Here is a 27,791-nt window from a genome sequence, read left to right on the forward strand (position 1 = left end):
AGTGGGTGATATGTAAGTGACCACCCTGTGTGAGTTTCAAGTGTCAAATCTTTTGACCAACGCTGTTTAACCCTTGCACAGCTAAGGCTTCTTATTCAAAATGATGAAATCTGGTGTCTGTGCCCGCTTTACCACCATTTTCATGCCCAAATGCTTGTTGGTCAAGACAAACTGCAAGTGGGTGATATGTAAGTGACCACCCTGTGTGAGTTTCAAGTGTCAAATCTGTTGACCAACGCTGTTTAACCCTTGCACAACTACAGCTTCTTATTCAAAATGATGAAATCTGGTGTCTGTGCCCGCTTTACCACCATTTTCATGCCCAAATGCTTATTGGTCAAGGCAAATTGCAAGTGAGTGATATGTAAGTGACCACACTGTGTGAGTTTCAAGTGTCAAATCTGTTGACCAATGCTGTTTAACCCTTGCACAGCTACAGCTTCTTATTCAAAATGATGATTTCTGGTGTCTGTGCCCGCTTTACCACCATTTTCATGCCAAAATGCTTGTTGGTCAAGACAAACTGCAAGTGGGTGATATGTAAGTGACCACCCTGTGTGAGTTTCAAGTGTCAAATCTGTTGACCAACGCTGTTTAACCCTTGCACAACTACAGCTTCTTATTCAAAATGATGAAATCTGGTGTCTGTGCCCGCTTTACCACCATTTTCATGCCCAAATGCTTGTTGGTCAAGGCAAATTGCAAGCGGGTGATATGTAAGTGACCACCCTGTGTGAGGTTCAAGTGTCAAATCTTTTGACCATTGCTGTTTAACCTTTGCACAGCTACAGCTTCTTATTCAAAATGATGATTTCTGGTGTCTGTGCCCGCTTTACCACCATTTTCATGCCCAAATGCTTGTTGGTCAAGACAAACTGCAAGTGGGTGATATGTAAGTGACCACCCTGTGTGAGTTTCAAGGGTCAAATCTGTTGACCAACGCTGTTTAACCCTTGCACAACTACAGCTTCTTATTCAAAATGATGAAATCTGGTGTCTGTGCCCGCTTTACCACCATTTTCATGCCCAAATGCTTGTTGGTTAAGACAAACTGCAAGTGGGTGATATGTAAGTGACCAATCTGTGCGAGTGTCAAGTATCAAATCTTTTGACCAACGCTGCTTAACCCTTGCAGAACTACAACTTCTTATTCAAAATGATGAAATCTGGTGTCTGTGCCCGCCTTGCCACCATTTTCATGTTCAAATGCTTGTTGGTCAAGGCAAATTGCAAGTGGGTGATATGTATGTGACCACCCTGTGTGAGTTTCAAGTATCAAATCTGTTGACCAACGCTGTTTAACCCTTGCAGAACTACAGCTTCTTATTCAAAATGATGAAATCTGGTGTCTGTGCCCGCTTTACCACCATTTTCATGCCTAAATCATTTTTGTTTAATGCAAAATGTCATGTAAATTGGTGTAAGGGACACTATTTGACGTTTATGCAATGTTAACTTAGTGATCTATCCTTATTTAATTTATTTTAATATAATAATTTCTGAATAAGAAGCTGGAGCCGAAAAAGAAGTGAATAAGAAGTGAATAAGAAGCTGGCCGAATAAGAAGCTAACTTCTGCCTCGTGTTCCAAATGAGGGAGCGTCTGAGTAAAGATATTTATAGGTAACAGATCAGTGATATATTGCTTGTATGAAAACATTTTTTTAATACTTTATATAGGCATCAGACTTGCATGCAGGCATTATACAAAAGTGCAGCAGTATATGCTTTGTTACTATAGGAGGGGAGTTATACATATCTTCTTTGTATTATTCTAATCATTTTTATAGTCAAAACTCTGGAATATACTGGAGTATGACAGGTGAGGCTCAGCCTCCCCTGACAGTAAGCCACTGATATATATACATGTGGCACTTTGACTTCCTTCCCCAGCTGCTTGCACCCTGCGCTCTCACCTTCACGCCCTGTTGTGTCTGTGTGTTGGGCCTGACATCATGGAAAAACAATGAAGGGAATCTAATATGACAGACAACAGCATGCAGACTGGAAAGCTACAGACCAAAACTTGACTGCAGGCAGCACTAAAACTGTGATTAAAGTTTACCCCACAGTACGTTGCAAAGACGGTTATGGCAGATATTTGTTACAATCATTTGAATAACATCAGCAAATACATCTAAAAAAATGTCCCAGAATGTTCACAGAGGAAAGCATTGGAGTGATGATGTCTGCCTGGGAACCTGGTTCATTCTAGCCTCTCACTTTAATTGTAATACCAACTAAGATGTTACTTATACTATTATTCTAAATGCAGCGTGTGCCTGTGCCTACAAGCAGCCAGCACTTGTGTAGGAGGAGGAGGAGGAGGAGAAGGAGGGGGACTGGTCACTGCTCTGCTGCTGCTGGCTGCTCTCACTCTGCTCCCGGACGCTAGTAGCACCTCCTCTGGGAAGGAGGGATGAACGAAAGGAGGAGTTTACATAACACAGGGGTAAGAAGCAGCAGCAGAGGGGGTTGTTGTGGGTTCCCTAGGACCCTAAAAGATCTTTTATCCTAAAAAGAGATCGCCCATCCCCCTAGGTGGTAGGGCTGGGCTGGCCTTGCCTGTCACACCCTCTGCCCACCTCCAGGGTGAAGGTAACACATCCCTGCTGCTGCAGATTGCTGCTCTGAGACTCGGGAGGATCATGTAGGAATTCCTCTGTTTCTTCTTTCTGTGCAACTCGCAGACCTCTGTGTGAGAGGCCAGAGGCACCGAGTGCCTCCCGGGATGACAGCGTGCAGCTCGCTGGCTGCGGACGTGGTGCTGCTGGTGGGGTGATCCCGGTGGCACATGGATGTTCCCTGCGTGTCGTGTTCATTTCTGCAAACGGAAATAGATTTTTTTTTTCTTCGGCAGTGAATTCCTGAGGTTGTGACTCCTTCCATCACAGGGGAAGCGCCGTGTGACATGTATGTGTCTGGAGTTCCTGCGCATCCGAGTCCGGCTGCCTCACAACTTCATTCCCTTTGGAAATGCTAAAGTTTGATCCTTGAACTTTTTGGGTGACTGATGGGCGCATCTCGTCTCTTCTAAAGTGGTCTGGAAATGTGCGAGGAAATTCCCCACAGCGGCGATATCAGGAATACGAGGGGCTTTTAGTGAATCTCGCCAGTCTTTGCGCTGTGCACGGAGCCTGCGCGGCGCCCCCGGGCGGATAACACTTGCGGTGAGTGCTGTATTGTTAGGGTTTGTTTGTGTTGGGATCCGTCCTGTAAGCGCTGCCTCAGTGCTGACATTCACGTCATACCTGTTTGTGTAGCTGGTAGTGCATAGACGTATGTTCTCTCTGTGCTAAGGGTTTATGGCCCTCATTCCGAGTTGTTCGCTCGGTATTTTTCATCGCATCGCAGTGAAAATCCGCTTAGTACGCATGCGCAATGTTCGCACTGCGACTGCGCCAAGTAACTTTACTATGATGAAAGTATTTTTACTCACGGCTTTTTCTTCGCTCCGGCGATCGTAATGTGATTGACAGGAAATGGGTGTTACTGGGCGGAAACACGGCGTTTCAGGGGCGTGTGGCTGAAAACGCTACCGTTTCCGGAAAAAACGCAGGAGTGGCCGGGGAAACGGTGGGAGTGCCTGGGCGAACGCTGGGTGTGTTTGTGACGTCAACCAGGAACGACAAGCACTGAAATGATCGCACAGGCAGAGTAAGTCTGGAGCTACTCTGAAACTGCTAAGTAGTTAGTAATCGCAATATTGCGAATACATCGGTCGCAATTTTAAGAAGCTAAGATTCACTCCCAGTAGGCGGCGGCTTAGCGTGTGTAACTCTGCTACATTCGCCTTGCGACCGATCAACTCGGAATGAGGGCCTATATTTCGCTGCATTGTGCTGTACTGTCCCATAAACAATGGCAGCGGATAAAATGAGATGAGGCTCTCAGTAAAATAGATAATTATATTAATAAATGAGTAATTATGCATGTTTTGCATTGTGCGTGGCTTCAGGACAGATTCATATACACTATTAGGTTTATAAACGTTAAGGGTTGTTATAACTTTTCAATTAAACTTAATAAACATTTAATTACTGCATGCATATTTCAATTTCATTAGCACTGCCACACAATGCATGAAGGGAATACATACTATATCCCAGCTGTCGGGATGTCGACGGTCACGTGACTGAATGCGGCATCCCGACATTGAAGATTCTAACATCGAAAGGGGGTAAGTATTTCTACCCCCCACCCATCCCTAACCCTTCGGAGGTGGCGGCTAGGTCTTGCCCTCCGAGGGTGGCGGCTACGACTAAGCCACGGGGCGGAAGGGGGGGCAGCAGCTAGGGCTAAACCCCCGGGCCCTAACCCCCACCACAATACTTACCCATGGGATGTCAGCTGTCTGTGATCTGGCGCCGGTCTCCTGAGTCACATGACTGCCAGCATCCAGACAACAGGGATGCACAAAGTGCCTTTTGGTATATAAAACTAAGAAACCGAGAAAAGTAGCAAGTGTAAACTGTATAGGATAAGACTCACAGCTGATCACACATGCAGTGATAGCAACAAACTGTGGCCCCAAAACAAGTGATACCAAAGAATTACCTAAATAAGCACAGTTGGCGTAGTGGTTAGCATTGCTGCTTCACAGCTCTTAACTTAAGTCATGAGTTAGATTCATTACCAAGACACTATCTGTGTGCAGATTGTATGTTCTCCTGAGTCTATGTTGTTTTTTTCCAGGGTGCTCCGGTTTCCTCCCACACTCCAAAACATTTAGTAGGTAAATTGGCTTCTGGTAAAAAATAAATAACCCTGGTATGTAAGGGTGGGTACACATTAGATCAGAGGTTCTCAAACTCAGTCCTCAAGGCACCCCAACGGTCCAGGTTTTAGTTATATCCATGGCTCAGCACAGATGGTTACATCAAATTGACTGAGGGGCTGATATAGGGGTCTGTTTACTAAGCCTCAGATGGAGATAATGTCCCAACCAACCAGCTCCTAACTGTCATTTTTCAAACGCAGCCTGTAACATGCCAGGTAGTTGCTGGTTGGCTGGTACTTTATCTCCATACACTTTATCCCCATCCAAGGCTTAGTAAATAGACACCTAAGTCACCTGTGGCCAAGCATGGATAAACTAAAACCTGGACCATTGGAGTGCTTTGAGGACCGCGTTTGAGAACCTTTGCATTAGACGATATGTCGTTCAATACTGTGGATTGGAGCGACATATTATCCACTTCATCTAGTGTGTACCTTCAATTGCGTGCTCCTGCAATATCATTAGGTCTGATGATCTGCACATCAGATGTGATGACGCGGACGATGGCATGCTCCTGCCACTGAGCGATACAGCGTTCTGAGTATCTTTACATTGGGTGTCCTGTTGGCCGCGATCGATGTAATGTGTTCCTGGCCTCAGTTTGTGTTCTCACTGGAGTATGGACTGATGTGAATGGCTAAATATTCTCTGTAAAGCACTGTGTAATATGTGTGCGCTAGATAAATAAATACATTTTTGGCTTGCTCGTTACTCCAGTCAACAGTTAACGTCTGTCGTCCTTTGTGTTTGGTCATCTCTCTAATAGTTCATCCAAGTGCCAAATGGAAGGGCAAGTTGGAAATGCATCCTAATGTTCAGGCGAAATGTCAGGACCAGCTAGTGTGTGAGCTGTTACTAGAAATGTTTACAGTCTTAAGGGCCCTACACATATGGCGATGTGCCGCTGAGGTGCCCGACGGCCGATACGATGAACGAGCGCGGGGCTGCGCATCGTTCATCGTTGCTGCCTCCACACTGAATGATATGAATGAATTCTCGTTCATATCGTTCAGTGAAATCTGCCAGTGTGTAGGGCCCATAAGGCGCCAGTGTTTCCCAAACCCATTCCTCAAGGTACCATAACAGTCCAGGTTTTAATGATAACCATACTGTAGTAAAGGTGACTCAATTAGTATCTCAGTCAGTTTTATTTAACCATCTGTGCTCAAGCATGAATTTCCTTATATTCAGGTTTGTTGGGGTGCTTTGAGGTCCAAGTTTGGGAAACCCTGCAAGCCAGTAGTGCTGTGGTTGATGGTTCTTGACCAGATCAAATTATTTATAGTCCATGTGATAGGCAAAACCAGAGCTGGTGCCTGCCAGTTATAAAATATGTGGACAAGAGATCGTCCATACTGGCCTGCATGCACAAGCGACGGGATCCCAGAGAGGAACGAGCGCGGGGCCGCGCATCGTTCATCGCTGGTGCCTCCACACTGAAAGATATGAACGGTATCTCATTCATTAATAAACGAGATCGTTCATATCTTTCATTACTATCGCGCAGTATGTAGGGCCCATAAGGGTGACGTATAAGCACAATTTACTTTGTTCAGTATTTTCGGGGGGGAATTTTTCAATAAAAAACATTTGTCTTAGGGGTGGCATGAAAATAATGCTGATACTATAGGCAACCTTGATTTAAAAAAGTTTGGGAATCACTGCTGTAAGCGATTTGGACAGAAATATATACATGGATTGAATGTAGGTAAATGGCTATAAAATGAATGTGCTACTGGCAGGTGTAAGTACAGCTCATCCAGTACAGACATGGTTGAGGTGTCGCAACAGTGTATGTGATCCAGGAAGTATGTTTTTATTTCAGATTTAAAGAAAGATTATTATGACTGAGTTGGAGGATGGACTTGTTGAATGGTATTTCAGACATTCACCTGACAATTTAATTTAGTTTCAAAAGTATTTTTAAAAATATTTAACAATGATATTATGCACATCTGCAGAACGGATCTTCTCATAAAAAACTGGGGGACACAGTGGGGCGGCGCAGTCGCATGTTATATTACCATGCCAGTTAAGTTCCTGATTTTAGGTTCAGTTACAAAATCGCAAATCGTCTGATTATGAAGGCCGATATGCGATCTCAGGCCCAGCAAAGGAAGTGACCGTTAGTGGGAAGTAACATGGAGCTTTGTTAGGAGTGGTTGGAAAAATGCAGGCTTGTCATGGACGTTTTCGGAGCATGCATCTGACGTCAGCTGCGATTGCTACGACTTAAAACATTCTGAATAGCCCTGAGTCATCCGCGACTGTCGATGGTGCTCGAGTTTTGGATATGCATCGCAGTTATGTGACTGCATACACAATTATTTTTTACCTTTCTGGGCGGCTCTTCACATTCGATTTTTAGCAGAAGCAGGATTGAGAAAATCGCAATTTCTGTCTCAATAGTGATCCAACCTGAATAAGGCCCTAAGGCTGGTATCCTATTAGGTGCGATTCTTTTTCAGTCGATAAAACCGCCTGCTAGCTCAATTTTTGACTATTGGTCATTATCGTGCTGTCTAATTATAGGCTGTTTTTATCTGCTGAAAAGGACCCGCGATCGTGCAATAACACTTGGGATACGGGATAACTTTCTGATCCATTGTGTTATTGCGGTTCCAACGGATGTTTATCACAGATTATGCACACCCAAAGCATAATCCCCGATTAAATGCCGCTTATCGGGGCTGATGGAATAGCCCCAGCCGAATCCATTAGCTGTTGTTATTGATACCGGCCTAAGATCTTATTATTTGAACCTAAACACAGTCTGCGGCTTATTTTCTGACTTTTTCTTGTGCGCACGTAGGTGGGGTTCAGATGCGCCCAAAGTACAGTAAGGATGTAGTTTGAGTGTGTGTGTAGACTGAAATGTCTGCCGGACAAACATGATGACTTTTGCCTGGAGGGTCTGATGTCCAGGTGCTAAAACCCTGGTGTACGTTGCACACTGATAATGATGATGATAATGATGATGACCGACTCAATCTGATTGGAGGGGAACATCTCCAACACACCCATTTATGCAAATATATTAAAACTGCTGAAACTGTTTATTAAGTCAAAATACAAAACTCAATACAAAACAAAAATTTTACACACAATTGTTCTGGGCGCCCATTAATTATTGTGCTTGTCGCTCCAAAATAGACAACCGTGTTTTATCCCTGTGTAGCAGCTAAATCCTACTAAAGTACAGGCCGCAACTCGAAATGTGCCATTTGGGCGTCCAAACAGACCCTTTTCACACATTTTTGCTCACCACCTCAGAAGGCTGTGACCAGAAATGTCACCACTGAACAGAGCAACAATTGAATTGTTTTGTCAGGTGTCCATTAGGCAGAGCCGCAGGCAAAACAATTGAATCACCCCCTCAGTTTGTGGTTTACTTAGCAATTCATATGCTCCAACACTTTGAATGAGGCTCTAACAGCAGCTAGAAAGGAGTTTAAGGCAGTAGGAATGGGAGAGCACAATATAAGCAGTTTTCGGAGTAGCACATTTGCTTTGGAATGTAAGGAAAGCAACTTTAAGACAGCCTTACCCCTTTAGGTGAGCCCTAAAAGCCAAAAAGTGCTCTATCCTATATTGTAAGTCCCCACAATCATTAGTTAATCACAAATGATTAACTAATGATTAATTTGTATTTTCAATGACCTGGAAGTTTTGTTGCACCTTACAAATGAAAGCTGATGAGCACACACCTGGGACACCAATACATTCTTGCCCATCCTCTGGCCTACATGTGATCTCTAGACTGATCAATGCCGAGAGCCACAGTCCAAGCTGGCTCTCTGGTTTGGGTTATGGGTGGATTTGTGGGTGTGGTATAATAGATAGACAGTGTCTAGTTAGACAGTCAATAGATAGACACCACATGTTAGACAGTCAAAAGGTCAACATGGTCAAAAGTTAGACATGAAAAAAAGATAGTTCAAAAGGTCGACATAAAAAAGGTAGACACCATTTTTTTTTTGTTGTTGCATTTTTGTGTGGATAGTTTTGTCATCTGGGAACCCCAATTGTAGAAAGGCATCCCTTGCGGGGTTTGCAACGCTTCGGGCTCAAGGTTTATAACAAACTCTATGCCGACATGGATAGAGAAGGTATGAAAAAGTCCAAAAACATGTAAAATTAAAGAAAAAACCCTGTCTACCTTTTTTATGTCTACCATTTTCATGTCAACCTTTTGACCCTGTCGACCTAACGTCTGTGTCTGTCTATTGACTGTCTGTACAAAATTGTAGCATGTAAATTCTTTAGGCTATTGGTCTATTGCTACAAATATAATGTCTGAATCTGTGCATGTAAATTAAATGTTAAGTCCAAGTAAATCAGCTATTTATTATGAATGCTAAGGAAAGACTGTGTGTTACTTAGCGGACTTGTGTGTGTACATATTATTTACTCTGTATGTAGCACGTTGCCATGTTAGGAGAGAGGTGCGTTTCCCGGTGACTGATAGACTTGCATTGCAAAAATGCGCTCTGGGAATAGAAGTGCAATGACAGGTTACAGCGCTATAGTGTCCACAGCTCAGATGAGTTCATCACATAGAACATTTTCTATAGTTTTTCTATTTTAAATTCTTCTTTAAGTTAAATTAAAGCAAGTTCCCTGACAGGAGACCCAAAGTAGCCCTAGCATCCAAGTTATGGTGTGGGCGTAACAATGCTAATGATATAATATGCTCTTATTTATTTATTTATTTATTTATTTATTTATTTAATTTAAATTGTTATTGGAAGATCACTTTATGCAAAGTTCTTGGCATAAACATATAACAGGCGTACAGTGTTAGATAAAACTGCATGATTTGTATCACCATTGACCGCTGTTTAACATATGCTTGTAAGAAAATATTACATATTTTAAATGTTTAGTATTTTTAAAATATCTGTAAATATAATATTTGAAAAATACTCTAAATTGTAATTTCATGGTTAGTAGTTAGGGATAGGTTTACTTACTGGAATGCCGGAGGATCCGAGGTCTAACCCAGGAAGTGATGGTCACATGATCTCCGGGACCCATAAAGCAGCACTTCTGCTGTCCGGAGCAGGAAAGTCACCACTGGGCCACCAGGAACTCTATGTTGATATTTCATCAGTGTTTACATGATGTATGTTGACATGGTCAGTAGTCTAATGATAAGTGTCGACATATCATACCACACCCCTGTGGAATAGGTGTTATAAATCATTGCTAACTAGAGACCTTAATGGGATATACATTGTTATAGCAATATATTGGTATTGCCACTGTTTCTAAAGAGGGTTTTCTCTGTGCTGGGTGACCTTCATTAGGGCCATAAATGGTGTCCAACGCATTTCTTCATAAACATCTGGCACTAGACATTTGGGTCAGTAATCAGCAAATTAAAGTGGTTTGTTTAAAAATCAGAATGACAACATTCCTTGTCGTTTCCTGGGAATAATCTATATGGATGTCACTGAAAAGTTTTATCTAAATATTTAGGATATGAGAGTGGACTAAAATGGATTTCCTGTAGGAAAACAAACTGCGATTATAAGACACAACTATTATGCAGCAGAAACAAAAAAAAAAACATTGGAATTCATCAACTATTGGCTTCATGTTGATTAGCCCTTGGTGGCTTACACAGCTGAACTATATGCCTGCTAAGGACAAAGTGGTCACAGAGCTGCCAACTAAAGCGTTAAACAATCTAAAGTAGCTGTAACAGCATAACGCCACCTGATAGCCCATCTCCGGTAATCTTTACCTGAAGCGAAAGAAAAGTTGAGGTAATTTATTGTGTTCTCGAAACACAAAAGAAAGTGATGGAGGAATTTTTTTTCTATTGAACCCACATTATACAAAATGTCACCTATGCAGCGTAATCTGAATTAAAGGTACCTACAAAGGAATGTAGCCCTATATGCACTTTGGAAAAGGGACCTTTCTGTTACTACTCTGCGGCGTATCACAGTACAGAAGGGAGCAATTTCATCATGCAGCAAAGGTTTCGGGCAGAGGTTCCCAAACTGTGTGCCGTGGCTCCCTGGGGCCTCGGGACACTTGCAGGGGTGCCCTGGGTTGGTGGTCCAGGACCAATTCAAATTATTCATGGTCAATATAATAGGCAAAACCAGTGCTGGTGGCTGCCAGTAATAAAATATGTGGCCAAACAGAAGCAAATCTTGTCCCTCACCACACAACTGATCCTAAGGATGACATATAAACGCGATCTACTTAATGTAACATTTCTTTCTAAATTTCTCAATAAGAAATTTTTGGCCTAGGGGTGCCGTGAAAAAAATTCTGATATCCTAGAGCGCCGTGATTCAAAAAAGTTTGGAAACCACTGGTCTAGGGGCTGATTGTGAGTCACAAGCTGCTGTGACCACTTTAGCATCTTTTGCCTTAGTGATGTCTGTGACTTTATGCTAATGACAGTATCAGCCCATCACATGGTGTACACGTGTGCGTCTGATGTGCAAAGACTGGACGGCCCACTTTGTGCTTTTTTAGAAGCAACAATCCTGCTTGCTACCATAAGGCATACCATGGAAACTTGCACCTGCCCCATGCTAAGTGCAGATTCTCTATCAGAGTATGGATTCCAATGTAACCGATTTAGTGTCAGAGTTCTCATCTAAAACAGCGACACTCCGATAACACACATAAGACAGTAATAATAATAATTTTATTTATATAGTGCTCTTTCTCCAACAGGACTTAAGGTGCTTTACAGACATCAAAAACAATGCACACAATACAGAAGGATAAGTAATAGCGATAGACAAGCTGCACAGACACAAAAAAAGAAAACCTAGAGCGCACGGTAAGCATAATGCAGGATTGGTGTAGACATTTTGAGTAATAGCTTCCATGGGTTGTGTATTCCACCCTTACAGGGTACCAAGTGAGGCAGCCATCTAGGGTGTACAGTACATCTCCATGCATCTGATAGCCACCTCACAGTCACCGCCTACGAACACCCAATACATTTCCTGTACATTTCCTAGATTGTGTCTCAATTGCAACTGCGATTCCTTGGGTACACACCGTTTGTCTCCTGAAGTGTAAATTTATGATTTCTGGTGCCTTCCCAGATAGAATGTGGTAAATCAGTAGTCGTAACACTGAATTATGACATCCATTGGTGGTGTGTTCTACTTCGGGCTCTATTAATACATTCAGGAGCATATATAACCTTTGCAGGGAAATCTCCAAAAACTGTCCTTTCAGAGGAATTTCGTCAACGACAAGTCTCACCAAAATGTTTTAAAAGGGTGCTGCAGCGGAGATCGGAGATATATGTTGTAGTCATTCCATTTTTGATCGCAAAAGCAGTCCCCAAAGGTTTCTGTGGGGACTGCTGGATTGCTAAATGTATCTAACTGTGAAGAACTTTTCTGTTTGGAGTTGGCCTCTGCTAGCTAACAAAATTATAACTTATTGGCTGCAATATCACCAAACTTTCTGGCGAGGGATCTGAAAATAGGTCACACATGCGTGGTCTGATGACCGAGCATGCGCAGCGAGAAAACCTGAACCAAACCAGAAAGTAAAGTTGATGGTGTAAGATATCACTTAACTTTTTTCCCTACAAAGGGACAATCTCCTATCAGACCTTTGTCCCTGCAAGAGATTTATTTTGTTGTTGTTCCTTTTATTACATTTGACCAACAAATCATTTCTTATTGTTGCGCAATGCCGTGGTAAGAAGTGATTCGTATTGGGGAAGCTATGCTGCCAATAATATATAGTCCCCTGTGTCCAGTTCATATTCACGAGCATGTGTTTATAAACAGTATATTCCATAAAAAAAACGTATTTTCCCAGTTTACGAACACTTGTTATTTTATTAGATTATTTCTCATAAACTGGTTGTCTGCGTTTTCCTGACGTGTTATTCCTTCTGCAAATCAAGTAAGATTTTGGAAAGGTTATTGTGTGCCACTAAACTCCTCCTGTTTGCTGTATGCTGTGATTACCTACTGCTGAGTCCTCTTTCATCACTTCCCTGATAGATGCAGTAATACCTATGGGCAGCTCCCAGCATGATAGCAAAATTAGCAGAATTTGCATTCCTAACTGAATTAGGCCCTAAATACATGCAAATAAATATGATCTAAATAGATACAACTCTTCAGTGCCCGTACTTGCTTGCACCCATTTTCTGAGCATGCACAGTGCAAATTCACACAGGATATGCTCCACTAAGGGGTGTGCAATCACCTCTATGTCAGATCCCATATGAGCAGCAATACTGGTATCCATTCTTATTATTATATAGAGCACAAGCCCCATCTATACGGACACTCCTCTGAGTTGCCTGTCAATAAACTTTCTTTGTAGCTTTAGGTGGCTAAAGACTTATTAAATCCTGGGCATGGTGATATGAGCTCTTTGATTAAGGAGCCACCTTGGCTCGTACTACATCCCCTCACTCTAAGCATACTTTACTGATTTCCCTTTAAACAGAGCTGCAACCCTTTCCCCACCTTTTGTGTATTTCATATTCCACTCTCCCACTGTGTTGTTTTTATATTATGTTGACATTTTCTTAAAGTAATATAAAGAAAACTTCCATGGCCAATCTGCCAGTAAAGCCACTACTTTAAGTAGCCATTTGACTGCTCTAATTACCAGAAACTATACATTTTTGTGCGACATGCAAATTAGTTATCAGATTTTTTTTTTTATATATGGGTGATTCTCAAGAAAGTGAACATAAAGCCCTGTGCATCACACGCTTTAAAAAAAAAAAATTCCCTTTAAATTGGCTAGTTAAGAAATTGCTGTTATACGAAAACATTTCTTAGTAGCAATGCCTTACCCTATAATACCCCTTTCACATCCCACAAATAACCCGGTATCGACCTGGCATATTGCCGGGTCGACACGTGTCAGTGTGCGGTGTGAAAGCGCCAGGTCCAAATTCCCGGGTCACCTGACCTGTTAATTCAACCCGGGTTATAAGCAATGTTATTCCCGGGTTGAATACCGGGTCAATGGCTGCGTAAACTGATTCCCGGGTCGATGCGACCTGGGACCCGTTTACTAGATAGGGAGAGGTGGCACGGAGATGAGGTCATCTCCCAGCTCCGCCCCCGTTGCCGGCTTTGCCCCCGCCGCTATGGTAACCGACCCGGTATATTGCCGTGTCAGACAACCAGCCAAAAGGGGTAGGAGAGTCTCCAATGCCGGATCCCACCCGGGAAGGACCAGTTTTTAATTCCCGTGTGGGATCCGGCATTGGAGATGTGAAAGGGGTATATAACTTAAGATCCACTAAAATCTTGGTATTTTGGAGAAGTATGTTGTTATGAATTTGTGCAGCTGTCCCATGCGCTACAGCAGCGGTTATGGCAGCATAGCCGGAGGATGTGTCACAGCTGCTGCTCAGAGCAGCTGTGACACAGCTGCTCACAGCAGCGTCCACCCGGCTGCAGCAAGCGAGACCTCACTTGCTGGAGCCGGGTGGACGCTGCATTGAGCGGCGGCTGTGACACATCCTCCGGCTACACTGCTGTAGCCGCTGCTGTAGCGCTGCTCTCCCCCGTCTGCCCATAGCTCTCCCCCGTCTCCTCCTCGTCTCTCCTCCCCCCCCCCCCCCCCTGTCTCCTTCTCTCCCCGTCTCTGCTCCCGCATCCCAATTCGACTTTTTTTTAAAGTCGAATTGAGATGGTCGAAAAGGAAGCACGCAAATCGGCAGCTATTCCGCCGATCCATGTGCTTTTCGACAAGTCGAATTCCTCGACTTGTCGAATTATTTGGGGTTAGATTGAATAGGTCGGAACCCCTTCAAACCTAAAAAAGTTGAAAACTGTCGTCTTTTCGACAGACGGTAGCTTTCGACTTCAATTGAATATACCCCATAGTTAAACAAATGTTCTTGGGAGTAATTGAGTATTTGCAACCAAAATCTATGAATTAACGGACATGACCATAAACAATGGAATAGATCGGCTTGGGACTGGCCACATTTAATCCAGGAGTGAGTTGTTGAAAGCCCAATCTTAAATTTCCTATGTGGATACAGGTAGGATCTAAATGCTTACGTACTGCTGAGCGACACTGGAGGAAATCACGCTCTAAGGCGAACTTTCTCCATTTCAAACTTATGCTCTCATCCTTCAGTGCTGCCCTTTCTCTTGCTAAACAGTCATACTTCAAGAACCTCATCTCCTCCCAGTCTCCCAACCCCCGGCGCCTCTTTACCACTCTCAACTCACTCCTCTGCCCACCTCCACCTCGTCTCCCTTCCTTACTCTCTGCTCTTGACTTTGCCACTTACTTCACATCCAAAATTGACTCCATACGTCAGGACATCACATCACACCAGACCATCAGTAACCAGCCTTCTCCCATCCCTTACCAACCCTCCCCATCCCTCGCACCAACTCTGACATCTTTCTCCCATGCATCTGGAGAGGAAGTCATGGCCCTCATTCGTTCCTGTCCCCTCACCACCTCCCCACTTGACCCTATCCCCTCCCGCCTCCTCCGCTACCTCTCTCCTTCTGCTTGTTCCCATCTTTCCCACCTTCTCAATCTCTCCCTCTCATCAGGCACTGTCCCCTCTGCCTTCAAGCATGCACTCATCTCTCCTATTCTTAAAAAACCTACCCTTGATCCAAACACTCTCTCCAACTACCGACCCATCTCTCTCCTCCCTTTTGCCTCCAAACTCCTTGAGCGTATTGTCTAAAACCGCCTTACTTCCTTTCTTTCCTCACACTTACTGCTTGACACATTCCAGTCTGGCTTCCGTCCTCTCCACTCCACTGAAACTGCCCTTACAAAAGTATGCAATGACCTCCAAGCTGCTAAATCTAAGGGACACTACTCTCTACTTATTCTACTGGATCTCTCTGCTGCTTTTGACACTGTGGACCATCCTCTCCTACTGCAAATCCTTCACTCCATTGGTCTGCGTGACACTGCCCTTGGCTGTCCTCCTACCTTTCTGACCGTTCATTCTCTGTCTCCTCTTATGACTCTACCTCCCCCTCACTTCCACTAACTGTAGGGGTACCCCAAGGTTCTGTCCTTGGTCCTCTACTCTTCTCTCTCTACACGTCCTCACTAGGTAAGCTCATTAGTTCTTTTGGTTTCCAATATCATCTCTATGCTGATGACACTCAAATCTATCTTTCCTCTCCAGACCTCTCCCCTGCTCTCCTCACTCGTATCTCCAACTGACTCTGCTACCTCTTCCTGGATGTTCCAGCGCTATCTTAAACTTAACATGTCTAAGACCGAGCTGATCATCTTCCCTCCCTCCCGCATAACCTCACCTCCTACAATCTCATTATCTATTGATGGCACTACTATCTCCTCTAGCCCCCAAGTGCGCTGTCTTGGAGTAATCCTTGACTCCTCCCTCTCCTTCAAACCACACATTCAGCACCTCTCACATACCTGCCCTTTTCATCTAAAAAATATTTCCAGGATCAGACCCTTTCTGACCCAGGATGCTACTAAGACTCTTATCCACTCACTGGTCATCTCCAGACTGGACTACTGTAATCTCCTCCTAACTGGCATTCCTGACAAATACCTCTCTCCACTCCAATCTATATTCCATGCTGCTGCCCGGCTCATCTTCCTCACCAAACGCACTACGTCCACCTCTCCTCTCTTACTAGACCTTCACTGGCTCCCCTTCCCTTTCAGAATCCATTTCAAGCTTCTCACACTTGCTTACAAAGCCCTCACCCACTCCTCTCCCATCTATATCTCTGACCTTATCTTCCTTTACACTCCCACCCGTCCTCTTCGCTCTGCTAATTCACGTCAACTCTCCTGCCTACGGATTACTTCCTCCCACTCCTACCTCCAAGATTTTTCACGTGCTGCACCACTTCTCTGGAATTCCCTACCTCTCCCCCTCAGACTCTCCACCTCTCTACAAAACTTCAAACGGGCTCTCAAGACCCACTTCTTCACCAAACCCAGCCAAATCTCATCCTAAACCTCTGTTCCACGCTCTCTATGTACCCCATCTGTCTCACCCCTGTCTGTCTACCCTCCCCTTTAGAATGTAAGCTCTCACGAGCAGGGCTCTCTTCCCTCATGTGCTTATCCTTTTCTTACTTTAATAATATTCAACTGCACCAAATCCAGCAGTCTTCTGCCACCTGATACTTATTCCACTGTCATCTGCTGATGTAGCTATGTTTATTTACCCTGTACTTGTCCTATATTGTCAACTGTAAGTTGCTGTTTTCCTGCTTGATTATTTGTTTATGTACTCTGTAATTGGGCGCTGCGGAACCCTTGTGGCGCCATATAAATAAAGGATAATAATAATAATAATAATAATAATAATAAATCTATGTAATATATTTAGGAACATCTCTGTATACATGGTAGAGGAAAGCACATGACCTAGTATGAGCTGTCTTAAGGCCCAGGAGCTGTGAAATCCATGTCTGAGGGCCTCCTTGGAAAACAGAATATTCTAAAAGAAGTTGTAAATGTCTATAGGCCACAGAAATTGTCTTTTACTGTCCGGTGATTGCTGGAGAAAGGTGTCAAGAGGATATGACCAGTCAGCTTGAGAAAAGTGGCGAATAGTCAAACTGACGTAATGTTGAGCCAAAAGAAATGCCACAGGGTATGTGGCCAATACAGGGAACTTCTCAGTTGCCTCCTGGAACTTGAGAGGCCGTTTAGTTGATGTGTGGATGAAACATCCTATATTAATTACCCCTCTAACTCTCCAGATATTAAAAGGGTGCCTAGCCTGGCCCTCTTGACAATCAGGATTAGACATGAAAGGGAGATAAAGAGACTTATGTGCATTTAAATTGTGTTTATGTTGCAGTGTGTGCCACATTTTCCTGGGAACCCAGAGCAACGGGTTCTCCCTAACATAAATCGGGACCTCCTGACTGTGAAGGTGTAGAAAAGTTATCAAATCTCCCCCTTCCAAAAATTCCGTCTCCAGGGACGTTATTGGACAAATTTATATATGTGTCTATGTCAATAATTGGTGTGCATGTTGCTTTAATTTATTAATAATTAATGAATAGTAGCTGTCCTACGATATTCTAGAACAGGTGTTCTAATAAAAGTTACATGGAGCTGCTATCAATTATGTGGACCGTCTTCCCGTGCACAACTAGGTGGCTTTACAGTGCAAACATATTAGATTGCTTGCACATTTGAACAGAAAACTGGCACATTCAGCTGTTTGCTCAATCCATAAATGTCACATTATGCTTCTTTCTAGGTGCCAAATGCAAGGAATGTAAGGAAAGAATCATAGGAATTTATTCCTGCTAGTGTTCTTAATCCAGATGTTCAGGAGTCTGAATTGTAATAAATACGCCTATGAATAAAAATTGAATTGTGAAAATTTGCAAGAACTGTGTCACCTTTATGCATTGTTTATATTTATGAGGTTTATTTATATAGCTCACACATATTCCACAGCGCTGTATAGAGAATATTTAGCCATTCACATCAGTCCATACCGCAGTGGAGCTTACAGGCTATATTCCCTGGTATCCGGACTCCAGGTCGACAGCACAAAGGTCGACGCACCTTAGGTCGACGCCAATTGGTCGACACACCTTAGGTCGACATGGACAAAAGGTCGACGTGGAAAAAAGGTCGACAGGAACAAGGTCGACATGGAAAAAGGTCGACATGAGTTCACGATTTTTTTCTTTTTTTGAACCTTTTCAAACTTAACGATCCACGTGGACTACGTTTGGAACGGTAAAGTGTGCCGAGCGAAGCGGTAGCGGAGTGAAGGCACCATGCCCGAAGCATGGCGAGCGGACGCGGTGCACTAATTGGGGTTCCCGGTCACTCTACGAAGAAAACGACACCAAAAAAACATAAAAAACTCATGTCGACCTTTTTCCATGTCGACCTTTTGTCCATGTCGACCTAAGGTGTGTCGACCAATTGGCGTCGACCTAAGGTGTGTCGACCGTTGTGCTGTCGACCCTCAGTCCCAGACCCATATTCCCTACCACATGGATTCACACATACACATTAGAGTTCATTTTTGTCAGAAGCCTATTAATATACCTGTATATTTTTGGATTGTGGAAGGAAACCAAAGCACCCAGAGAAAACACACACAGTAATGTTAGGGCTGTGGTGCGGATTTGAACCCAAGACCATAAGCCCATTCACACTTGGCGATTTTGAGCTGAAAGCAGCTCACTTTTTGTATTAGCAGTAGATGAACGGCGGGGTGAGCGGCTTTCCATAGCGTCCTGCTATGGAAAGCCGCTCACCCCCGCTGACATCGCTGGGCAGGGGGGAAAAGCGCTCAGTGTGTATGCACCTTTAGTGTTGTGAGGCAGCAAGTTAATCATTGCGCCATCATACTTCCCCACCTCTTGACTTAAAAATCACGCAGCATACATGACTGTAGTAGTATGCTTATGAACTACAAAAGTACAGTAATTCAGCCTCAATAATTCATGTATCCTCATATAGATCCACATATAACGTCTTGTTTTGGAGTAGAGTTTAACATGTGATTTAGATAAATGCTTTAGCAACATAACTCTAACACTAGTTAGTTGGAGCAGTTGATTAAGTGCAGCAGAAGGCGATAATCGTGCAACCGCATACATAACAATCATTGCTTTATGGAAAGACGTTTGTAGGTGGTTAGCTGGTAATGCTACCATATATAATAGCCACTGCACGGTTCTGTCCTGGGGCAGATGTGATTGTCACGGGCTTGCTGTGAAGGCTCTCAGAACAACACTATGTATATTCCTGCTAGCAGCAGTACAGGTTGAGTATCCCATATCCAAATATTCCGAAATACGGAATATTCCGAAATACAGACTTTTTTGAGTGAAAGTGAGATAGTGAAACCTTTGTTTTTTTGATGGCTCAATGTACACAAACTTTGTTTAATACACAAAGTTATTAAAAATATTGTATTAAATGACCCCCAGGCTGTGTGTATAAGGTGTATATGAAACATAAATAAATTGTGTGAATATACATACACTTTGTTTAATGCCCAAAGTTATAAAAAATATTGGCTAAAATGACATTCAGGCTGTGTGTATAAGGTGTATATTAAACATAAATGCATTCTGTACTTAGATTTAGGTCCCATCATCATGACATCTCATTATGGTATGCAATTATTCCAAAATACGGAAAAATCCGATATCCAAAATACCTCTGGTCCCAAGCATTTTGGATAAGGGATACCCAACCTGTATAACCTTTTACACAGATTTAGTCTGGAAAACAAAAGACCACATCCCCCTAATCCTCTAAAACAACCTACCAAATACAGATAGTTCCAAGAATGAACAATGAGAAGTAAATTTACACCTCACAATCCACTAAATCTGACAATTTAATTTCATATTCTCAATATCTGTATTACAGGATAAGTAGCACAGCAACCCCATCACACACACTGAAGCCAATGTCCTGGGCTACATGCAGATCCTGATGTAGCAAAACATAGGAAACAGCCTCCTGTGGTTATTTCCTCACATTGACTGATGTATTCATTATACAAAAAGACAGCATCATGCTAGTAATGAACACAATGCCAAATAAAACCAGATTAAATAGATTTCGATGTCAAGCTGGATATTGTGACCAATTCCAACATAATTAAACTCTGTCTTTGTGACTCTTTCCTCTGAGAACCCAAACTATAAAAGTAGCAATACTGTACCAATCATAACAAGCACTGTGGGAAGATAGATATACCGTATTTGCCGGCGTATAAGACGACTGGGCGTATAAGACGACCCCCCAACATTTCCACTCAAAATATAGAGTTTGTTATATACTCGCCATATAAGACTACCCCCTCTTCCGCACACCTTCCACACACCAAATAAAACGTAAAAGAACATCAGATTTGATTTCTCAGAAACACAGGCAGGCATTTTGCTATGCTATACTGTACTGTACAATGGTGCAGTACTGTGGTTGGCTGTTGGCTGTATACAAAGCCTGATTGGATTGGTCCCTGCCGTCTCCCTGTCACTAGCAGCTGTCTGGTCTGCCCTGTAGTACCAGTATTAAGCCCCCCTCACCTGCAGCTTCCCTGCAGTGCTGCCGCTGTCCCCCCTGCCTAAGCCGCTGTCCCCCCCCCCCCCCTTCTTATGCATACCAAATCTCTTATACTGTAAGTGCTGCCGATGTCCGCCTGTCACTGCTGAATGTCGGCTCCTGCTCAGTGACATGAGCCGGGTGCTGCACTGTAACAATACGTGCAGCACCTGGCTCCTGTCCCTGTGTAGGAGCCGGACTTCACACAGCTTCACCCGTACACTCACCGTACAGATAGAGGCACTTCACGGGGGAAGTGGGGGGGGGCAGCCAACATCATCTTCTCAACCACCATTGCTGAAAACGGGGGTCCGCCCGCGAGGCCACGCCCCTTATGCTAGGCCACGCCCCTGTTTCGTGACTTCCCACGCCGGGCGACTTCCCGCCCGGCGTATAAGACGACACCCGGCGTATAAGACGACCCCCCGCTTGGAGGCATGTTTTTCAGGGGGAAAAAGTCGTCTTATACGCCGGCAAATACGGTACTTTATATATAAAATGAATCAGTTGAGTAGAATTAAACATGAAGGAACACTGAAAATTGTTTGTGAAAGATTATACTGTTATTATATGTTGCCTGAATGTGCAATTAATGTTATCCTTTTATATTGCAGTGTTTCTCCTCAATCTTTTTCATCATGGCATTGAAAGCCCGGGCTCTGTACAACTTCCAGAGTGAAAACAAGGAAGAGATAGATATCCTAGAGAATGAGGAACTACGTCTTTTCAGTGATGTTTCTCTAGATGGATGGCTTCAGGGCACAAACAGCCGTGGTCAGACAGGGCTCTTTCCAGCCTCCTATGTGGAGATCCTTCACCCACCCCGCTCCGGTTCAGTACAAGTTGACTGCCCGACACACCATACAGGCTACACCGAATCCACTCATCATGGAAGTTATGATGATGAGGAAGAGGATGATGACGATTGGGATGACTGGGATGATGGACAGTCTGTGGCAGAAGAACCCAGTGGTTCAAATGGGGTACCACACAATCAGCCACAGCATCACTATTATTCCAGAGCTGAATATGCCCACCGACCAAGGCCACAATTAGAGCGTCAGGACAGTGTGGCCAGTGGGAAGCGGGGCAGTGTGGTGGGGAGGAATTTGAATAGATTCTCCAGCTTTGTAAGGTCAGGTGTGGAAGCGTTCATTCTTGGTGATGTCCCCCAGTTAGGCAGAGTGCCTGAAAACCATGCAATTGAGATGGGACCCATGGGGCCACAATGGAAACCAAATCCTAACTCATTCAGTTGCTCTGTAGAGGAACCCACTAAACAAACAAAGTTCAAAGGAATTAAGAGTTACATCTCCTACAGGTGAGAGAGCACATAACAGGACGTGCAAACCATTTTTGTTGGCATAGTGAGCAAAAAAATATTTACAAATACTGCACTATTGTTGTTGTTTCCTTTTTTTTATTTTATTTCGAAAGCAAGGATACTTGTGTCATTAGTTACATATTTTGTACTAGGGGGGAGTATGAATTTCAGTAATATATGTGGGTGTGACAACAATGGTCAGCATTAGTCCATTGTTTATGTGACTTTAGTCTTGTCACAGAGTTTTCAGGTCACTGTGTCACTGCAGGGAGTAAATAAAGGGTGTGGGAGGGTGTCAGAATTGGTTTACTGTCACTATGCAGGTTGAGTGACACGTTCCATCTGTTTCTATGCATTTTAAGGATTGGGTAATTAAGTAAAAAAAACATTTAAAAAAACAGTCAAATGTTTTATTGAAAAAGTTTTATTGAAAAAGATTAGGGGTTGCCTCACATAGCCCTTATCCTTAGGCCCTTGTTGTAAAATAAACGCCCATTTTTGCTCACAAAATTAGCCTACTTTGTCATTTAATCAGTCGCATAATTCTCTCTGAGGTCTCCATGATGCTCTGAATGACCAAAATCCATGTCCTGTGTACAACTTTGTTCCTGTACAGTAAAGGTGTATTACTTGAGTTCCAAATCCCCATTTTGCATTCTGTATGGAGTTATACTTGGTGATGACTCCAGTTACGGATATCTCCACTTTGTTTACCTTATACTTTTATCTAAGCTGTTACATCACTAGCAACTAGCAACCAGTGGAGTACCCCAGGGATCTGTACTTGGTCCAGTTCTCTTTAATATCTTTGTTGGTGACATTGCAGATGGTATTGAAGGGAAGGTATGCCTTTTTGAAGATGATACAAAGATATGCAACAGGGTAGACACACCGGGAGGGGTAAAACAAATGATTGATGACCTAGGTAGGCTTGAACGTGGCAACTACAGTTTAATGCTAAATAATGCAAAATCATGCACTTGGGTCTCAAACACCCAAAGGCTAAATATAGTATCAAGGGTACTATAATGGAAACTACTGAGGAGGAAAGGGATTTAGGAGTCACTATTTCAAGTGACTTGAAGGCAGGAAAGCAATGCAACAAAGCAATGAGAAAGGCAAGTCAGATGCTTGGTTGCATAGGGAGAGGAATCAGTAGTAGGAAAAAAGAAGTGATAATGCCACTGTATAGGTCATTGGTGCGGCCCCATCTGGAATACTGTGTCCAGTTCAGGAGACCCTATCTCCAGAAGGATATAAATACATTAGAGAGTGTACAAAGAAGGGCAACTAAAATGGTGCATGGCCTACATCACAAAACTTACCCGGAAAGGCTAAAAGATCTTAACATGTATAGTTTGGAGGAGAGAAGGGAAAGGGGTGACATGATAGAAACTTTCAAATATATCAAGGGTCTTAACAAAGTTCAGGAGGGAAACATTCTTCAAAGGAAGAGAAATATTAGAACTCGAGGACATACACTGAAACTGGAGGGGGGGAGGTTCAGAGGAAATTTAAGGAAAAATTACTTCACAGAAAGGGTAGTGGATAAGTGGAATAGTCTCCCATCAGAGGTGGTAGAGGCTAAGACTGTAGAGCAATTTAAACATGCTTGGGATAGGCATAGGAATATCCTTACAAAGAATTAAGGTTCAAAAAGGGTTGAGATTACCTAAAGGATAAAAAAAAAGGGGCAGACTAGATGGGCCAAGTGGTTCTTATCTGCCGTCAAATTCTATGTTTCTATGTTTCTAACTGTGATCATTCATTTTTTTTGCGGTCTTTTACAATGACTTACATTTTTTTATTCCTTAGGCTGACTCCGGGCCACACAGTCTCTCCAGTTTACCGACGATACAAGCACTTTGACTGGTTGTACAACCGCCTCCTACACAAATTTACTGTCATTTCTATTCCCCACTTGCCAGAGAAGCAAGCCACAGGACGCTTTGAAGAGGACTTCATCCAAAAGCGCAAGCGTCGGTTGGTCCTGTGGATGGATCATATGACCAGTCATCCTGTTCTTTCACAGTATGATGGCTTTGAGCATTTCTTGACCTGTCGAGATGAAAAACAATGGAAAGCAGGCAAAAGGCGTACAGAGAAAGATGAGATGGTGGGTGCGAGCTTTCTGCTGACTTTGCAAATACCTTCTGAACATCAGGACCTTCAGGATGTGGAAGAGCGAGTGGATGCCTTTAAAGCATTTTCCAAAAAGATGGATGAGAATGTCCTGCAGTTAAGTAGTGTGGTATCTGAATTGGCACGTAAACATTTGGGAGGCTTTCGGAAGGAGTTTCAGAAGCTTGGAGGTGCTCTGCAAGGTCTAAGTCACTCCTTCCAGCTAGATCCACCCTACGGATCAGAGCCTTTGGTCGGAGCTCTCTCTCATACTGGGCGCACCTATGAAATAGTAGGAGAGATGTTTGCTGAGCAGCCTAAGAATGACCAGTTTAGGTTTCTTGACACACTGTCCCTATACCAAGGATTGTTGTCCAACTTTCCAGACATCATTCACCTACAAAAAGGTATGTCCTGATCTTTTGCTTACCTCCTATCATGTGACTTCATTGGCTTCAGCCATGGAATAGTACAGCCATTGTTTTTATTCTTCATGATTAATCAGGTGTGACCACACCAGGCTGGGCTATCCCTGACATGGTCACATCTGATGCGACCAGCCAGAAACGCCCGCTGGGTGGCTGCTAAAAGATAATATCCCTGGGGCTGCCAATCTCAGGGGGACCTGTCAGGCACTCTTTATACTCCCCTCCCCCACCCCCTTTGCCGCTGCAGAGATGTGCAGCTACAGTTTATAATTATTATAATAATAATAATAATAATAATAATAATTATTATTATTATTATTATTATTATTATTATTATTATATTTATGTAGTGCTTTTTCTCCAATAGGACTCAAGGCACTTAACAGACTTAACATAATACATTACAGAACAATGGAGAACAGAAAAACTTTTTATAAAATACATAGAGCATGGAGATATTAAGGGGACAATTCTGGATATGCTTGGGTGAACAGGATAGTCTTGAGTTCATTTGTATTCTGAATATTACAGCTGATAAAGTTTAATTTGAACTCCAACCAAAACTTAGTCTAGAATTAGGTGGTGTTTACAGAGTAACTATCCAATCAGTGCTTTACTTGTGATGTTCTGTTAGCTCATTTAGCAAGGTCCTTGAAGCCGCCCTTATCTCATGCTGCTCATCCTGTGTGCTTCCTTTATGAAACAGGCATAGCTATTTCCAGTGTCCCTACCCTGTGTACTTCCCAGTGATGCTTACACAAGGCCGGGGCATTGTCAACAGCTCAGTCTATTTTAAAACCGGTAAAAGGTGAGACCATGGAGACTTCAGAGAACCAATGGATCAGGTGAACAGCACACATCGCAGGCAAAGTCCCAATGTTAAATATTACTTCACAATATTGAATTTTTTTTTTTGATTGGTTCCTATTAAATGTAGTAAGTCAGAGAAAGATGGAGACACGCTAAAAGGGAAACACGAACTTATTACAGTATGCCTCCAGCCATATTCTAGCTTGCTGTTTGGATGAGCCTTGGCAGCATTTGCAGTTGACTTTAAAGTACTGATAAAAGGAAGAAAATATCATTCTCCTCTTATTTTTTGGTTCCCTCAGGAGCATTTGCAAAGGTGAAAGACAGCCAGCGCATGAGTGATGAAGGGAAGATGGAGCAAGATGAAGCAGATGGAATCCGGAAGAGATGCCGTGTAGTGGGCTTTGCTTTACAAGCAGAAATTAACCATTTTCACCAGAGGAGGCTGCTGGACTTTAAGCAGGCAGTCCAGCATTATTTAAAGGAACAAATTCTCTTTTATCGGAGGGTGAGCCAGGAACTGGAGAAGACTCTAGTGATGTATGAAAACTTGTGACCTGGATGTGCTTTATCACTTTTGGTTGGGAATTTTATCTTTTTAAATTGTATGACTTGTCAAATGCTGGTTTGGCATTGCTCGGTGAACTTTTTCTGATTAGTCTCCATGTCTTCCTTTACTTCCATATATGTAACAAGGTGCCTTTTACAATGGAAGGGACAGAATAGAAGGACTGAAAACATGTTTGAGTTATTGGAAGAGTTTACAGATGGAGATCTTGTTATGGAGAGAAAATGTTTAAGATTATGGTGATTGTTAATTGGTGTTGATATTGGTAAATGTATATGGTTTACAAAGTGCTGCTGCGTTACAAGAGCAAAAATAAAGGGGAGCTTTATTATACAGTATAATGCTAGGAAGTGGAGAATTGACAGGGAGGCTGTGGCTCACAGACCAACTGCTTGGATGCTAGAATGATGCGTGTCTGTCACCTACACACAGTGGAGGAAACCCACAGTCCTGAGAGCATGGCCTTACATTCACTAAGATACAGTCACATTCTCAGTGCCTCTGATCCACAAATATTGGTTCAGCCCATTAAATGGCTGCCTACACTGTGTAGGTTACACTTGCACTTTATATTCCATTGTAAACTAAATTACATTTTGAATGTGATAATATTTGTTATGTAGTTATCAAGGTTTTGGTTTGCATCACTGTCTTTTAGTGTGTTTTAATTTGTATAGAAGAGACCAAGGATTATGTTTTTTTTTTTTTGTTTGTTTTTTTACTACAGCAAAAAACTCAGTTTTTTGTGCATAATACTCCAATACCAGGATGTAATGAAATCACTTGCGGTTTGCAGGCATCGGCAAGATCACAGCAAGTCTGGCTGATATTTTAATGTGGAATTCATTTAAAACACAAAGCCAACCTGGTTTTAACTTTAAAATAATTATCACTGTAAGACATCAGCCAGGCTCTCTGAGATCTCGCTGATGCCTGCAAGTCGCCGGTTATTACATTTACCCCCACATCTCATCTTCATCGACCAAAGTGTTTTGGTCTGCTAAAGTTACTAAAAAGCCGACGCCTGGGTCTATCCCACATTCCAGTAACCAGTCTCGTTATTGCAGGCTTCGGTAAGCAGTGACCCCAGAAGTAAAGGGTGTGCCTGCGTATGTCGTGAGCAGGGTGGAAACTGACTCTGTGTTTGTATAGATTTGTTCGCATACACGCACTCTGTGTGCCCTAGAGGGAGTTATGTCACTCATTAGGAATGTAATCCATTCAGAGCAAGGCAGTGGCAAGTTCTTCCACACAACATTACACACAGCACCAAACAATTCTGTAAGGGTAAATTTGTCACACACCACTTGTGTAGAGCGAGAGGAAGAGGAGATCAGAACATGAGTGCAAGCTTAAGGTACCAGGTTAGTATACTGTGAGCTCAAGTCTTGCACAGTCTGCCTACAGTATGTCATACTTGTATTTATTTCTATGTTACTATTACATGCAGAAGCAGGAGCTGGATGAGTATAGGATATTGTGCAGAACAAGAGCTTGCTGAATTTGTACGGAATACAGGAGGAGGAGCAGAAGCGTGTTTGCATAAATGTGGTGTTTCTGCTTTTGGAGAAATATTTTTATTCCTATTGTAAGTGTCACATGCTAGTATACTGCTTCACCTCTTGAATTTTTGTAATGTCAAATTTTAAAAGAAAAAAACAACAAAATTTTATTGATCAATAACACACAATAAAACAGACCATTGTTTTATATACTG

General features: G+C 42.9%; 1 protein-coding gene across 2 annotated transcripts; it reads left to right on the forward strand.

Moving 5' to 3' along the window:
• The first annotated feature begins 2,340 nt into the window (after positions 1–2,340).
• SNX33 (sorting nexin 33) lies at positions 2,341–27,791 on the forward strand. Of its 2 annotated transcripts, XM_063926410.1 has the most exons (5): positions 2,341–3,169; positions 11,482–11,590; positions 21,438–22,144; positions 23,963–24,675; positions 25,809–27,791. In XM_063926410.1, the coding sequence occupies exons 3-5, from the start codon at positions 21,462–21,464 to the stop codon at positions 26,060–26,062; spliced, it is 1,650 nt and encodes a 549-aa protein (XP_063782480.1). In that variant the 5' UTR covers positions 2,341–3,169; positions 11,482–11,590; positions 21,438–21,461; the 3' UTR covers positions 26,063–27,791. The 2 variants fall into 2 exon arrangements, with proteins under 2 accessions (XP_063782480.1, XP_063782478.1); XM_063926408.1 differs by lacking the exon at positions 11,482–11,590 and having other exon boundaries at positions 2,342–3,169.

The sequence above is a fragment of the Pseudophryne corroboree genome, chromosome 6, assembly GCF_028390025.1.
Source record: "Pseudophryne corroboree isolate aPseCor3 chromosome 6, aPseCor3.hap2, whole genome shotgun sequence".
Taxonomy (NCBI): Eukaryota; Metazoa; Chordata; class Amphibia; order Anura; family Myobatrachidae; genus Pseudophryne; species Pseudophryne corroboree.